Source organism: Oreochromis aureus, linkage group 12 (assembly GCF_013358895.1).
Source record: "Oreochromis aureus strain Israel breed Guangdong linkage group 12, ZZ_aureus, whole genome shotgun sequence".
NCBI lineage: Eukaryota > Metazoa > Chordata > Actinopteri > Cichliformes > Cichlidae > Oreochromis > Oreochromis aureus.
The window spans coordinates 33,487,110-33,503,955 of record NC_052953.1 but is presented as its reverse complement, the minus strand read 5'-3'; the positions used below and the strand labels follow the sequence as shown (position 1 = coordinate 33,503,955).

The following is a 16,846-nucleotide window of genomic DNA, read 5'->3' as shown; positions in this document are numbered from 1 at the left end:
CCATAACTATTAAAATCATTTTAAAGGTAATTTTACATTGTAGTGGGAGTCAGTGAAGTAATTTACGTTTTGGAGAGGGGACCCAAATGCAGACACTTGGAGACTAGACTAATTTTAAGTGAGCTGTTTATTAAGACTGAACGCCCTCCACATCTTTGTTGCAGCTAGAAATTCTGCCCATAGAGATTTTGAACTGAATCAATGACAAAGGGCTGCTGTGGTGGAGAAGAGCACCACGCAAGAAAGAGTCTGACTTATGCTTGGCAGTGCAAACCGAGATCGCTTATGATTGTACAGGGTCTGGAAACTGAAATCAACTAGTTAAATACACATTTCAGACAGTTAATGTACACAGTTTCTCTCATCCTTTCATCCTTTCTCATCTACATCAGCATATGGGAGACCAAACAGTTGCTAAGTTCTTGTCTATCTGTTTCAGGAGCAAAGGTAACACTTTTTGGAGTAGAATTTTCAGCTGAGCATTGGACAGTCATATCAGCAGGTGGCGTTTTTCTCACTCCCAGGAGGGTCATTGTTGCTTGGATTAAGGCTTGCAATGTGTCTGTAATGATTCTAATTTTTATGTGTGGCATGACTAGGGCATTCCCCAGCCCTCTCAAGTAGATCAGACAATTCTGATAGCTTTCAGCCTGGGAAGTTGCCCACCCAGAGGATAAATGCACCGACAGCATCTGAGTTTGCTTAATTGGGTGTTTTTGACAGGGGTCTCCCTGGGACTCCAAAGCATTTGTATTTTTGCAAAGCAATAATTAAAACATAACTAGAAAACAGTCATGTGGCATCATTCGAAATAAATTGATTGACAAAACCATAAAAAAAAGTTGGAATAATGAAAAAGACATCTAATAAACATGGCCAAAGATACACCTCTGGGGTCTCTGTGGACCTCAGTCAGTAGGATGAGGGTTAAACATTTTGAATGTTTGAATTCCTCCTTCGACTTTGATACTTTATTCTTCTGGAAGGCTTTAACATTCTTGACTGGTATTGCGACATTTCCTTAGGTGCAAGACATGATCTGAGACATCAGTGGTGTGTGATGTGTCAAACAGCAGATCAGGAAGAGTCTACAGATGGCTTCAATCACAGCATCTTGACAGCTTCAGATCAGTTCAAAAGTGGGGATGTTACCACAGATCATAGCTAGCCCACTGCAACAGGGGAAAACCAATGAAATCCAACGTGATCTGGCCAGTCTCAGGCCAACAGAGTAAGAACAAAGACAGATGGCAAAGGAGTGACGCCATATTTCCCGCTCTTTACTGTCACAAGTGTATCTTATCTGCATTTTGCCAACAGCTGATTTGTTTTCACACCAACAGCATTCACAGTGTGCCACGTGCCCCGAGCATGCTTTTCTGCAAGCACACATGCAAACACACACACACACACATATGCACAGACAAGTCCTTTCACATACGGACACTCAGTCAGAATCAATCAGTGCAACCTGACATTAGTCACAGCTCTGTTCTCGTCCTTTTTACTTTTGTGATTGAGGTGGCCGAGGACAGACGTGCCAGACGACAAACCATCCCACTGCCGCGCTGAACGATGATGACAGATGAATACCTGCAAGTGACAATCAAAGTGCTCCCTCATCATCACAAATCCAATTTGGGCGATAGACCTTTGCACCCCTCCTCCCGCCAAACACGTACCCATCCCCTGCCGAGTTCACACAAGTTCCCCCCCAGCATTAAATTCAAGCTTCAAGCTGTCACATCGAGGCTGCAAGCGTGATGCTAATGTGAGAGTGTGACTTGTAAGATTTGTTCAGTTGAGACTTGACGTCAGTCGCTGGCAGCCTGCCTCTGTGCTAATATTTGAGATGAGTCAATTAGCAGATGTGACAGAGGAAAGGATTAGCAACAGGTGTTTCTGCTGATATGCAAAGGTAGTGTACATTCAAAAAGGAAGGAGGACACTGCTGTGTTCTTGATTTTTCTCTAGCAGTAATCTCATTTCTTTTTCTTCTTCCTCTCATCTTTTTCTTGTGTTTTTCTGACTCTCTTTCTAACTCTCCTCCCTCCATACTCTCACTTTCCTTTTATCATTCCTTACCATATATTTCTTTTCTTCTCTTGTGCTTTTGTTTTGCATTTCCTTTCCTTTTCTTTTTACCTCTCATCTTTACCTTTGCTTTCCTTTTTGCTTTTGTCATTTTCTATCCTTTCTTTTAATCTTTGCTCTTACTTTCCTTTACTTTCATTCCCCGTCCTCCCTTCCCATTTTTCTGGGTTATGACCTTTCTAACCTGCTTTTTTCTCTCTTCTTCTGTCTGTTTTTCCCTTTCCTTTCCACCTCAGGGAGTGGTGGCTGCAGAGAAGACCAGAGGCGGTCAGCTCCTTGAGGAGCCAAAGATGTTGCCTTTCCGAGCAAACACCTTCAGCCTGCAGGTGTCCATCCAGGATGTTCCCCAGTTTCTGTGGAGCATCAAACCCTTTACCACATGTCAGGTAACCACAGCAGGAAGTGACAAAACATGAACTGAAAACATATACTGTATGTAAGTGGTAATTTGCAAGATTGTGCGTTTGTTCCCTCGAGCTAATTAGTGCGGTGTTTCTGCAAATTCTGCTCCTCCCAGGGTTGATTTATTAAGCAGGAGTGTGAGCAGCGCTCGGATGTGTTTATACCTGTTTTTCCTGTTAATCAGTTTTAGGGATTTTCTAGTTGGCATTAATTACTGTACTGTTGAATCTGGTACCCTCATTGTAAGATGCTTATGGAGAGAACTTTATTGTTGTTCACTTTTCATTAACGTTAGAAACATTAGCATTTAACATTTAATTAAGATCAACAGTATATAAGGTCCATGTTATGGCCTCTTGCTGTTTTAATTTTTTAACCTGACGTTATGAAAAAGAATTTTTATATAGATGACATTATGACATTTTGTGTGAGTAAATTTAAATCGCCTTTTGAGAAAACTTAAATATTATCTGTGAATATTACTTCAATTTTGTTGTTTCTTTTTAAAACATGTTTTAACACAAGCAGCATTGCTCAGTACTTGACATTACTTCAGGCAGCAACAATTAATTGTTACTTAGCTGTCACAATTAGCTTCTTTTTTCTTTTTGTATAGAATATTTCTTTATACTTATTGGTTACCCACTTTTACTCACAAAGACAGTATCAGTCTGCACACTCCAGTTTTTTGGTATCGTCAACCCGCTTCACTTTTAGTGTCACAGCTTTGATTTTCTAACTTGAAGGTAATTTAAAAAACTAAAATGGTTCTTTTCTACATTATAGAAAAAAAACAACTGAACAAAACAATAAAACTGATTTTTGAAACAAAAAATGGTCTACTAGAATGAAAATAAAGAGGACACTACATAGGTGTTTGGTGTAGTAAACAACAGTCAATGAGCCGACGAATCATCTATAATCAGCTCATGGCCATGAGGATCAGACTGATATTTGGTCCAAATAAAAAGTAAAACTAATAAAAAAGAACATTTGTAAACACATTTTGATATGACTGTCATGTAAATCTACATTTAAATGTAAGGGAACATAGAAATTCATATTGGCTGTTACTTTCGCCACAAAATAGTTCAAATTAATCAAAATAAACTTTTTATGATTAAAAAAGGGAATCTTGGTTTTTGTTATAAACAAAATCACATTTAATACCTAAGAAGACAACTGATTCATTACTCCAGTAATATTTATACACAATAATACTTTGCACAATTTTAATGAAATAATGATTAGGTTTATTATTTTCTTACCTTCCCATAAGCTGTCATTTTTAAATGTTATTAAATGATTGTGATGTTCTGCTTTTTATTGATTGCCATTTGGGTTTCAGTGTGAGCTCATTTATTTTTTTCAGCAATGAATTGGAGTTAAGGATAAAGAGATATTATTATAGGGGAAATAATTCTACTGTATAATCATTTTCATCTATTTCTCTGCGTATGGAATCCATTAGGCATAATGGATTTGTATAATTTTCCTATTTTGTAAGTAAAAAAACATCTGAATATAAAATGCTTTCATTTATAAATCATAGTGAACTGAAGACATCCTGCAGTCCTTTTGACATTTTGCCAGTCAGTTCCAAACTAACCTTTCAGATTTGTGGTTTAAGTGAACAGCCTGTTAAGTTTTCTTTGTGTTCAGCCTGGCTTAGTCTGCAGCTGAGCTAATCTCTTGCTTGTCTAATCAGTTTAGGTTTTCTGATCTGTAAAACATACATCAGTCCTAGATAAAGCATATTTTTACATCTTTGTGACCTCAGAGAGAAATTAAGACAATTAAAAAAGTTTTCCAGTGATGTCGTGCTTTAAAACTAGCTGCACAAGCTAATGACCTCTTTGTAGTTCCTAGATTTGACCAGCATGGCCCATGTGAAGTAAATAGTAAATGGACCGATTCTTTACTCAAAGCACTTTACACAGCATGTCTCATTCCCCCATTCATACCCATTCATACAAGCATGTTTCCCTACATCCAGGGATCGAAGGACCAACTTTTCAAATAGTAGACGACCTGCTCTCTGCAGTCATTGTGTTACATGTACATCACCATCAGCTGCTGAGCCCTTGTGGGTCGGTGTCCTTAGTTGCATCGTTTTGGTACAGATGCACTAAGCTGCCACTGCCTGAATAATAAGCTTGGTTGTTACTACTGAGAATTGTTGCTAACTGTGCTGTGACTTCATTTCACTTAGTTGTAAAAGGATGTCAGTAAAATTCAGCTGAGGAGGCACAGCTGCCTTTTATTATGTCCCTGGACTCTTAAGGTCCACCCAGAGTCCTAACAGTCCAAATGGAAGTACCGAAAATCGGTATTCTTTTTGACGGCGAACAGAGGGAATGAAAAAGAAAAACCATGGGAAAAACAATCTTGATCTTGATAATGTCATATTAAAAGCAAGGTTCATGTTTTATTTCTTAAATCAGGGGTGTCCAAACTTTTTTCACTGAGGGCCACATACATAAAAATATAGGAGGGGCTGGGCCACTTACTAGAAATTAGGTATATAACCTTAACTGTAGCGTATTAAAGTTAGAAAAATCATTTAAAAGTGGTCAAATGTGTTATATTGTTGAATATAATTAAAGACAAAACTGCCTTCATCACAGCTTTCCATAAATGGATCTTTATTGATTTATTCAGAAAAAGCTTTGGTCGCTCATTCTCAGAACAGCAGCAGATTTCTTCTTAGACAGAAGATTTACAGCACAGAGAAAAAACAATAAAGGGGAAAATGGGACGGGTACATTTCAAGCTTGTTATTTAAGTTATTAGGCTTAGCAACACACATATTAACGTTCGTTTGAAACCGTTATCAACATTAACAGACTGAACTGGACTTAATAACAGGAGTGCATATAATTTTAGTAAATTATTCTGGTGAGTATCAGCTGCGCTGGGTATGTAAATCGGGCCATCCAGCTGCGGTGCTGATCGTACGCCACTCCTGCCAAAAATCCGGACAAATGTCACTTGATCAAGGAGCAAATCTGCATCAGATGAGATCAGCTGACTTTGCGTGTGCGTGCGCTGTGCACAGCGCAACACTGTGTGTTGCGTGACGTGACATTTATTTTCTTGTGTGTTAACAAGAAAAACGCATATAAGAAAGTGGTGGGCAAAAGCAGGGTAGTGACAGAATTGATGCGCATTATTGATATTTGAAGCATGTGTACCTGCACATGCATGCATATTAACACACGGGTACTGTGGAATGTATTTTTTACTCACCTAAAGCGCTCGTGCTCTCGTCCCCTCCCCGCAAAAAAAAAAATTAGCAGCTGTGCGGTGTCTGTGTCGGTGCTCTCATCGCATGCGGAGTAAAAATCAAAAGCACAGCTTTATCAGACAGTTGCAGTTTAATGTTGGCTGACAAGTCTTCAATGCGTGGCACAACTGTATTTCTGGACATGCTGACGTTGTTGAAGTCCTGCACTTTTTTTGGGCACATTATTTCGGTGACTTTAACGAGGCAGCGTTTTATGAGGTCTCCATCTGAAAAAGGCTTGTCTTGCGATGAGTTGGGCGACCTCATAGCTGCTATTGGAGCCTTTTCCTGGACAATTTCAGCACGAAAAAAATACTGTTGCTGACCCCGCAGGACAGCTACCCTTTGCTTTAATTTCTGCTTTCGCTCAGCACCAGTGTAGGATGCATAGGCCTGATGTTTGGTTTCATAATGACGTCGTACATTATACTCTTTCATAACTGCCACAGTTTCAGTGCAGATCAAACAGACACACGTCCCCTTTAATTCTTTGAAGAAATATTCACTCTCCCACCATGTCTGAAATTTTCTGCACTCACTTTCTACCTTTCGCTTCTTTGGTTCTGCCATGTTTGGTAACTTGGGGGTAAATTTCTTCTGTGATTGTCCTTTTTGGTAGAGCAACTGCCTTGATCAACAGTAGCTCCCCCCGGTGTTAAAACTAAGAAGTGCAATACACTTAAGCAAAAGTTGAAGTGCGGGCCATATTCTATTCTATTTATAAAATTACTTGAGGGCCAATTAAAAATGGACCGCGGTGCGGCCCGCGGGCCGGACTTTGGACACCCCTGTTTTAAATAGTTATTATTAGATTCAGAAAGGAGGGTAAACCAGGACATGCTCATGCATTAGCAATTTATGCTACATAGTGTAGCGGTTAACATTCACTTGCAAAAGAAAACGCAGTTACGGGGGGGCGGGGGAACTGGGAAATATAATTAATGGAAGGATTGGGTCAGGATTAAAACCCTGGTATAAAAATCAGTACCAAATCAAACTTTTGGGTCTATCTGTTGTGGGAACTCCTTGGAAAATAGAGAAGCTGCTGAAAGTACCGTGATATGGTTGCGCTGATTTTGATGGGCCCTCAGAGGGTTGGAGCAACCCAAGGCCCTCTTTAAGCTCTGTCCCCATATATAATAAGACACGCACAACAGAAATTGATTAATTTAGGCTCTATAATGTCCCAATTGCGTTTGTTTTTGGTCTTTCTGCACCATTTTGTCATTTAAACTGCTCCTTTAGTGTGACTTCTGCTGTAAAGTGGCTTACAGACACCCACTCTCTCTCTTTCACACAAGGACCATGAAGAAGGATGTGAGCAGTGATTAATAGCTCTGTGTTTGCTTTGCTTTCAGGACCATTAAGATGCAAACTGTATTAGATCAGTGGCCTCTGTTTGTGTACCTGTTGTCCTCACTGTAACACCGCTGTGACTTAAAGATGTGAATACAGGGTGAAAGCGCTTCAAAGACAGCTACCCTGTGCACCGCCTTATTTATGAAGGCCTCAGGACGGCAGACAGCACCAACCTGCTTCGCCCGAGCAGGTGCAGAATAATAGCAGAGCATCGAGCCATACATCAAGTCAGCTAAAGAGCATCCCAGCTTTTCTACGTCCATCACCCCCTCCCCCCCCCCGTTCGCCTCTGATTCCAGATTCCATTATCTTCTGCCGTGAGCTGCACTGGGCAGCCCAGATCAAAGCCACATGTGCTAAGTCTGCCACACAGACAGGTCACTTTGCAAGATGCAGATGTGGCCGAGATGGAGTCGAACAGAGGTCAAGGACATTTCCTCAAAGATGTGCCCCTCCACTGAAATTAATTATACATCAAAGGCAAACTTCTTCGTCTGCACCTAATTCCTCCGTACAGTAGACTGCTTACAGCACAGCTGCTTCTGTTATCAGCGTAACTCCGCTGGGATTCAGGCTCTATTTGCAAATCTTATCATGACTTCTTCTTTGTCTCTTTAACAGTTGTTATTTCCATGCATAAATACATCAAACCCTGGAATCACTGAAACTTCAAAGCCCGCTCTTACCTTTCATCCTGCCTCCTGTAAGTGGCTGTGTATGTGATGGTGTGGCCACGTGTAAAACAGTGCCCCAAATCATCTCATTTCGATGTGGCACTGAAAGTGTTTTACAGATCTCTGCAACCAGAGTCAAGGTTTGTGAGAGCAAATGAGAAGTGGAAGAATGCACTTCGATCGTGCATGCAAATCCCTAAAAACAGTTTAAAGAATGAAAAGATAAAGTACAACTTTTTGAGTTAGTAAGTATCGGTTTAATTATAACCCAGGTTCTTTGTAGCTGTCGTTCCAGCTATAAGAGTCTATTCAGTTCTAATATCTTATCTTGTTTTTTAAAGTGCAGTTCAGACTTTCATCTCCGTGACCTTTGACACAGCCAATTCAGGAATTTCACAAATACTTCATCTGCATTTGATTCAACAGAAAAGAAAATGAAATTCAGCCAGTACTCAAATTGCAAAAATCAGTTTAGCACAGATCAAGAAATCAGCAACAGTTAATTTTCACAGTTCGGCATGTAATCACAATTTTGAGCTACAATCTAGTTCCTCTGGAAAACACAAAAATGGTTTATTCCTACCACACAAAGTCTGAATCAAAATGCTTAATTCTGGAGTGTCACACCAACCCTCTACATGGCTGTGAATCTTCTTTGTGCTCCTTTTCTTTCCCTGGTAGCTCCATATTCAACATCCTTCTTCTGTACATGTGCAAACTATCTCAACCTTGCCTCTCTAACTTTGTTTCTAAACCATGGAAACAAAAATCTTAACGGCTTCAGCGCTTGGCTTTTTGCTTGTATCACAATCTCCAAATCCTGCATTAGTAGTACTCACTACCACCTTATGGCTCAATTAGAGTTCTGTGGTGATTCTTTGTCGACCCTTCAACATAGCCTACACAAGTGACCAGCATCATTGCCAACAGTCACACTTGTGGGTGGTGCATTATGTGTTAATTACTGTGTGGTAGTGTGCGGGTGTTTTTCTACAGTGTTAGCCATGATAAAAACAAATAAAATGCTAGGACACTCTTTATTGTGATCTTCTTCTTGGGGTTTTTTGGATGCAAACATAGATGCAAACTACAGATCACAATGTCATCTGCAAACATCATAGTCCAAAAAGACTCTTGCCTGACCTCATCAGCCTGTCCAACACACTGAAAACAAGAAGGGGGTCAAGAAGAGCCAATCCCTGATGTAATCCCATGTGTCGCTAGTGGAAATTGTGATGTCACTCATGGCTCTCTGCCATTTTCTCCTTAACATAGAAAAAAAAAACTCTGCTTCACCACTGAAGGATTAGAAAATATAAATGCAAATACAAATGGCTGTATTTGCCCCCAGCCCAACCTCATTGGCCACAGTATGCTTGACAGGAGGTGAATGACATGCCGACACAACACCAAAGCAAACCACACATGAGCAGGCATGACAACACTTTTGGTGCATGGTAACCTGCTAAACAGTGACCTCAGCAAGCAAAAGCTGTAAATCTGAGCTGCACTCTGCAGTGGTGGTGGAATCACCTTGTGTACTGCAACATTCATGCATGTCGCCTGTTCAGCAAATCCTTTTTTAAATAAAAACAAAACAATCAGCTGCAGAGACATAAGCTGAACACAAGTCTATCAGAGAATCAAATATAAAATTGGTTATAATCCATTGTCCCCAAAAACCTCCATAACTTGCCTTTCTGTTGCTCGTACAACTCTCCTATGCATTCTTGCGTTTACCAGCAAGTGGCGCTGTGGTTACTGTGATTTCCTGTTGCTGATACAATTATACAAAAGGTAAAATGGCAAAAAAAAATGTTATAACAAGAAACACTCCTAAAGCACAAATCCCCGTCAAGGCCACTCACTCTCTGGGAAGTATTTACTTTTAAGGGAATAACATTGTTTTTTATGCACTTTAAGACATTTGTAGTGCAGTAAAAACAAGTGCAAAGGCTTTTCCTATTTACCCTGTTGAAGCCAATTTTAATATACTTTTTTATTTTTTTATGAATATGGTTTATGTATTGCATCCATTGTATTGTTTAGTAAATCATTTAAATCTTTAGCAATAAATAATAATTATTTTTTTACACAGTTCATTTAATTTTTTCAAAAAATTGTACTTATTCATTGTTGTGGATTCTAACTGTTATAACGTGTTATTGTAATGTACATAACAAAGCCATAATAAAGTAATGTGATATTTAGAATCCCCATATATCATTCCCTTTATGTCTATATGTCCTCAGTACAAACAATGGCAGTAAGAAACATATATTTAAATAGCTCTATATAGCAGTATTGTTACTTTGACCTTCAGATTAATCTGTTGACTTTGAAGGAGAGGTTAAATTTGACATGTTGTGTTACAATCTTATACAGTATTTTCTACACATTGACAATACACAGCACACTTAATAAGAATCATAGTTTCTAAGTTACAAGGCTTCTTGCCAATTTTAGACCAATGAATCATTGAGTTGACCTTGATGACCTTGGTGGATGTAAGTCATATTTTAATGGATTGTTAACATGCCTCCACTTTACACTCCTACAAAGTTTAATGAGAATTCATTCAAAACTTTTTGAGCTGTTGTGTTTATAGACCGAATGATGACACACATACATACAGGTACTCCTACAGTCCAAAGACATTAGGTTAGGTTAACTGGTGATTCTAAATTGCCCATAGGTGTGAATGGTTGTCTGTCTCTATGTGTTAGCCCTGCAATAGAGTAGCGACCTGTCCAGGGTGTACCCCGCCTCTCGCCCTATGGTAGCTGGAATAGGCTCCAGCTCCTCTGTGACCCTGAATTGGATAAACAGGAGAAGATAAATTACAACTGTTTATATTTGTGCACTTCATCAACAATACTATATCACTTGGCTTTATATTAATATAATGTATAATTTGGGTTAGGTCATATTGACCTGTGAGTGCGATGTCGGTGATCTATTCTCTCTATTTTCCCTCCTCAGGAATTCTCGTTCCCCCAAGTGTGGTGCAGCAACCAGCAGCCCCTGCACTGTGCCTTCTCTCTGGAGAGATACAGCCCTGCCACCGCCCAGCTCTCCTGCAAAATCAGCGTGCGCCAGGTCAAAGGCCACGAGCAGATTCTGCAGGTCTATACGGCTGTGGCCGAGGTGAGGCTCTGCAGCTGTGGGGAGGGTGTTTCACTTTTTTCACTCAACCTTTATGTAACCTTCCTGGAGTGTGTCCACCGGAGCAGGACCAGCTCTCCTGAGCTTGAGCTGTGTATTAATAGAGCGAGGAGGGCACTCTTCCTTCCCTTCTTTCCAAAAACAAGATCCAGCTGTTTGGTGCATTTGCTCTGTGTTTTTTAACCTCTGTTTGTCCAAGAAGACGCATGTTCCAGCAAATAGCCGCCTTCATGTTCACATACACCAACACCTGGGAGCTGTCCGCTGTAACAACAGCTTTCTATCAGCTGCTGAGCAGCTCCACCGGAGCAGCTAGGAGTCAGGAATACTCACTCAAGAGCACCTTGACAGTCGCTGTTAAGGCAGAAGAGAGTGCTACTCATTGATTTCACCCAACTGCTTTTTCACAACCAGTCACAAATGTGCTTGTCCTACCTCAAGGCCACCAGCACTAATAAAAGTCACAGTCAGACATGTGAAATATTATTTACAATGACTTTTTATGGTTTGATTAAATTTTGCCTTGATGATTAGTGGAGTTTGTCAGACAGGAACAAGAAAAAAAAGCTTTTATAGGTGTGGTGTGTTGAATTCAAATCATCAGCGGTTTCAGTTTGGTAAATACAGCAAACAGGCGTTTCCAGAGGTCTGCAGCATGTTTTACAATGCGGGGCCACCACGTTGAACGGATATCAGTGACAACAGCCTTATTGCTTCTTTGCACCAGAGTGAACCATTACTCAGTCTATCCAAATCTTGCTGCATTGTCACAGGATTGCCTTAAGTCTGTAAAAAGACATAGATGTTATAATGTCTCTCCAACTATATGCTGTTAGACCCAAATGGAAGGAGAGGACTCAATGATATTATATTAGTAACAGAGCTCAAACAGCATACTGCTTTCCTTTAAATCACTTGGCTGTATTAGGCTAATAAGTAAACTGGTTTTGTGAAAGATCCAGTTAAAAAGAATACCAACTGAACATTGCTTTTGAACTCTTTCACAGGGCAATCAATCCTCCTTTTTCCCCAAAGGTTTCATACCTGCTGGCACAAGTAATTTCATGGTTAAGGCTTGTCTACTGCACTTTTAACATATTCAAATTTTTTTCGGGACTTCCACATTACATTTGACTTGATTTAAAATTGTTTTAAGCAGTGACACCTGTCCTCAGATTCTGATCAATAACATAAAAATTACAGAATCCTTGTTTTTCTTCCTGTTGGCTTCCAAGTGTTTTAAAGCCATTTTACTATTCTCTAAGCTTTAGTATTGTGATAAAAAAAAAAACACGTATTAACTGTCCATGTTCATGATTAATCACATGCTGTTTTATGTTAAGGCGCTCATATCTTGACTTGACTTTGTGATAACTAACTTTGTGTGCTATGCTAGTGATGCTGGCTTGCATTCACATTTGAACCAGTGCAGGCAACTCTTCCACTGGGCACGTGCAGAGGACACACAAAGAAGAAAAAAAAAACAGCACACAGCAAGATTTTAATTCAATTCAATTCAGTTCAATTCAATTTTATTTATATAGCGCCAAATCACAACAAAAGTCGCCTCAAGGCGCTTTATATTGTACAGTAGATAGCACAATAATTTTAACATATTTTATTTGTAGATTACAATTCAGCAATATGTTTCAAGTTATGACCTCATCACTCACTGAGCAGAAACCAGACTGTGAACTCAGTAAAGCGTTCTTGTGTCATTGTGCTGTCTTCTTCCTCTTCTTCTTCTTCTCCAAGTTTAGTTCACAAAGGCAGTCAAATGCAGCACTACTGCCCCCTGTGTTATGAGAGCATTTTTTCACACCTCCATCCATGTTTTTGGACGGACGCAACTTTTATTCTGTTTTGGTAAAAAATAAATAAATCTGAAGTCTTGGTATGGTCAAATGAAAATGAGCATGAGGACACAGAAAACTGGTACTCCTTAAATTGCCCACATGTAGGCTTAAAAGATGGTTTTCATGGCTTGATCCACAGGCCACAGGAATCCACAGATTGAGAAGTACCCCCATACACCAATCACTTTTGTCTCATTGGCTTACAGTCTGTTTACTGATCTTTTAAAGTGTAAAAATATTGTCCGAAGGGTCCTGACCCAGTAAACCTCAACTATTTGCAGAGTTGCAAATCCTCTCTGGCCTGGTCTGATTAGTCTGCTTCTGTTCTGTTCCTCCAGACCGAAAAGGAGTCAGTTCCATTTTTTATGCAGACAGACTGCACCATCACGTCCCAGACGGGGCCCAAGGCCTTCAAAATCCCCCTGTCCATCCGCCAGAGGATCTGTGCCACCTTCGACACTGCCAACGCCAAGGGCAAGGACTGGCAACTCTTAGCCCAAAAGCTCCACTTAGATCGGTGAGTGTCTGATGTGCATCCTCTTTGAGACTGCATGATCTGTGTGTGTGAGTGTGTGTGTCCTCCTCTCTGTAATGAACACAGGCTGATGACAGGGATAAGACTCAGGTGGGTGTTGATAAGCTGCTGAATGTAGCTTCAGGTTCCTCGTGCTCCCTGAGCATCAAGAGAGACGGCTGATTGTTTAACTGTACGGCACGTGGTGTAACTGACTGTGGGATGCTGTGGAACATCATACACACTCTGACCCCTACATCCACTCTACGTTTGAAACATAAACAGCGTGAAATCCAGTGAGCCTCCAACATTTCTGTCACTCTGATCACTTACTTATTACCTGATTTTTTTCTTCTCCCAAACACAAATATGCATTTTTGATGAGACACTGCACTCTTATTTCCTCGGCCCAGTTGTTGTCTTTGCTTGGCCTTAGCTGGTGTCAGCTATGATCTCCTGTTAAGTGCATGATTCATGAGATGCTGCTATCTAAGAGTCCTTTGGGATTTCTAAATTATCCAGATAAGCTTTCCTCTCCAAGTTGGGCAGCTTTGAACTGAGCCTGATGTGACCAATCGCTGCAGTTTTTTTTGTGCTGCTTGCTGTTGTGAGTCTTGTGAAGAACCACACAGCGGCAGTGAAACACTGCCCCCAGCTGGACTCCCTGCTCAGTGAGACACAAAGGCATTGTACTGTATTGGCATGGCAACAAGCTTTACTTTTCCTTTCCTTTGGCAGAAGCTGAGAATGAAATATAAAGCAAACTCTGTTCAGTGGTAATCACTTGCGGTGGTAATTTATTCTTAAAGGGTCAAACTTTTCATTCTAGGTACATGGAAAAGCAGATGGTTGTGTTTACTGCACCGAGACACTCTTTAGTTCTATTAATTTACAGTTAGCACTCAGTATGCTGATTTTCTAAGAGTCAAATAAAGGGCATTCAGTGACCCAAATGGGTTTAATACCAGGATTTTAAACGATTCATTTTGGGGCCCATATAGGTAACTGTTGTTTTTTAGTGGATTCTCTAAACCAGGGTCCTAAAACAGTGGTTTCAGAACAACAAGATGAAACTAAGTTGAATTAACCTGATGTACAGGGAAAATAAACAAAAAGAATTTACTGAGGTTATTGCACTGACATTTATTTAGCCAAGGTTCAACTGTTTTATTATGTGCGATTGATTGGTTTGATTTGGCGCGTGCCAGAAGTCCCTCCCTCCCTCCCGTGTGTGATCAAGCTGGTGACCAAGGTTCTTCTGAACTCTGCTGAGGCTCCTTTTTGGTAAATTATTAAATTAATAAATGATTACACTGCCAATATGTCTTGTGTCTTCAGACTTCAATCATCCAATCCATTAAACAACACCAAATAAGAGCCAATAGCAGAATAAGCTGTTTAGCAGTGGCAGAGATAATGTTGCAAGTTTTTCATTGATGCAACCAACAAATACATCCTCCTTACAAGTCTGGCACTATTTGAGGGAAATAAGCTGGCTTTCCAACAGTATCAGATTTCTCGCCAAGAAGCATTGTTACAACAAAGAAATAATCAACCAAACACAAATTTTGTTACTTTTTGTCCTAAGTTTACTTGGCAGCTTCTGTTAGCTAGGGAAAATTGAGTGTTTTCCACTCAGGTATGAGCAGTTGCTGGTGGTTGCTGGCAGTCACTGTGAAATTAATCACCTTAGCCCCAGTCATGCAGGCCTAAATTGGTGTTTTTGTATTAAAAACACAACTATAAAATGTAAGAGCAGTTGGAACGACCATGTAAAATTTTTGTCTTGGTCATTTTCATCAACATATTACACTGTATGCACTGTATTTGCATTCAGTTTTTGAAATGTTTAAATTAAAGATGACGTCATCTGCGAAGGAAAACATCACTTAAATGTAAACCTGGGAGCCAAAAGGAGGAGAAACAGGCAACCTGGGGGAGAGGGAGGGGGAATAATTGGGAACAGATGGAGCTAATTAACAGAGGTGAAAACAATCAGGGCGAGGTAGTCATCACTGCAGTGGAGGGAAAACAGACAAGGACAGGAAGTAAAAACAGCAAAAGGTCTACAGTTATCAAAATAAGAGAAGAAGTCACAACAAAGACAAATAAAAGTAGACACAGCCCGACAGGACAAAATGCAAAGAAACCAACAAAAGACGAAAAACATTGACGGTAAATCACAGAATTGAACTCAGCATTTTATGACAGGCCACGATGGATTTCTCAGAGTACTGTGTAGAGTAGCACGGATACGGGTTCTCCTTGCCATTTCTTAAAAATTTGCCTTAAATAATGTGTAAATGCACAGTCAGCTAACAATAAACAAACCAAAGATTTGCAGCAATGACAGTTATAAAATACCTTGTAATGGTCCCTTAAACGGGGGTGGGCAACATGAGAAACTGGGACCAATTAGCTGAACCCAGGTCTGTTCATTAGTACCTTTATTTCTTTACAAACTACTAATAATAAGAGTGGATGTTGGGAAACAGGGAAGGTATAAATCCTCCCTTTTCTGACATTTGAAAAATTTAACCCACACTCTGCTACTTTCTGCCTTTTTCAATTATTGTATATAATGATATTAAGATTTATGCTTATGTTTTATACTTTTGTTCTTATCTTATCTCTTTTCAGTAGCTGTTTAGTGGTTGAGCTTTTTTTTGTTTCTGTTAAGTTTTTGCTCTCTGTAACTCCACACACAGTGTTTCTGTTTCTACTTCCATTTGTTTTCTCACTTCTTACTGCACCATGGAAAAGGCACAAGAATTTCTGTCAAGATAAGAACTCTATTAATCCTATCTCTACCTAAAAATGTCAACATTTTACCAATATTTAATCAGCAGTGCCAGAAACAACTGTGCATGTTTTTGCAAAAGTTAAAGACTTCAAACTTTGTACAAAGCAAATAGACTGGTTCTAGTATACTGCTGCACCTTTCTACTCTACTTGATCACTCAAAGCATTTTATACAACACGCCTCATTTACTCTTACACACCCATTCATACAAGTACAAACAAGTGAGAACATTCACACTCTAATGAACACATCGGAGAGTGTGAAGGATAGTATCTTAATACTTTGCTTAAGATCACAGCATCTTGCCCAAGGATGCTTTGGCATGCAGACTGAAGAACAATGGAAGAAATCTATTTGGGTTGGAACACCGGGGCTAAAGTCAGATGTGATGCCTGAGGTGGAAATGCATGTGGCCATCACTGAGACAGGCTCTTAATGTGGGTTTGTTAAACTTCAATCAATCAATCAAATTTTTATTTATATAGCACATTTTAAAGACCGAAGTACACCAAAGTGCTTTCCAGTAAAATCATGATACAAATAAAAATCACAATATAAAATATAACTTCATCACTGAGAATGCTTGTTCACATATGAAAGTAGATCCGAGAGAACCAACATCTTCTGGATCGTGTCTCCTTATGTGTGGATGTGAGTTCTCCTTTTTGAGAGAAGAATACATGTCCAGCAGTT

The 16,846-nt window shown here is 39.8% G+C and overlaps 1 protein-coding gene across 1 annotated transcript in view; it reads left to right on the top strand.

Annotated features, from left to right (window-relative positions):
* The window catches only part of unc5db (unc-5 netrin receptor Db), a 274,738-nt gene that overhangs the window by 249,773 nt on the left and 8,119 nt on the right, over positions 1-16,846 (top strand). The window contains exons 14-16 of the mRNA XM_039620435.1: positions 2,331-2,480; positions 10,798-10,962; positions 13,175-13,353. Of these exons, the coding sequence (XP_039476369.1) occupies positions 2,331-2,480; positions 10,798-10,962; positions 13,175-13,353 (494 nt within the window). The remainder of the gene's footprint in view (positions 1-2,330; positions 2,481-10,797; positions 10,963-13,174; positions 13,354-16,846) is intronic.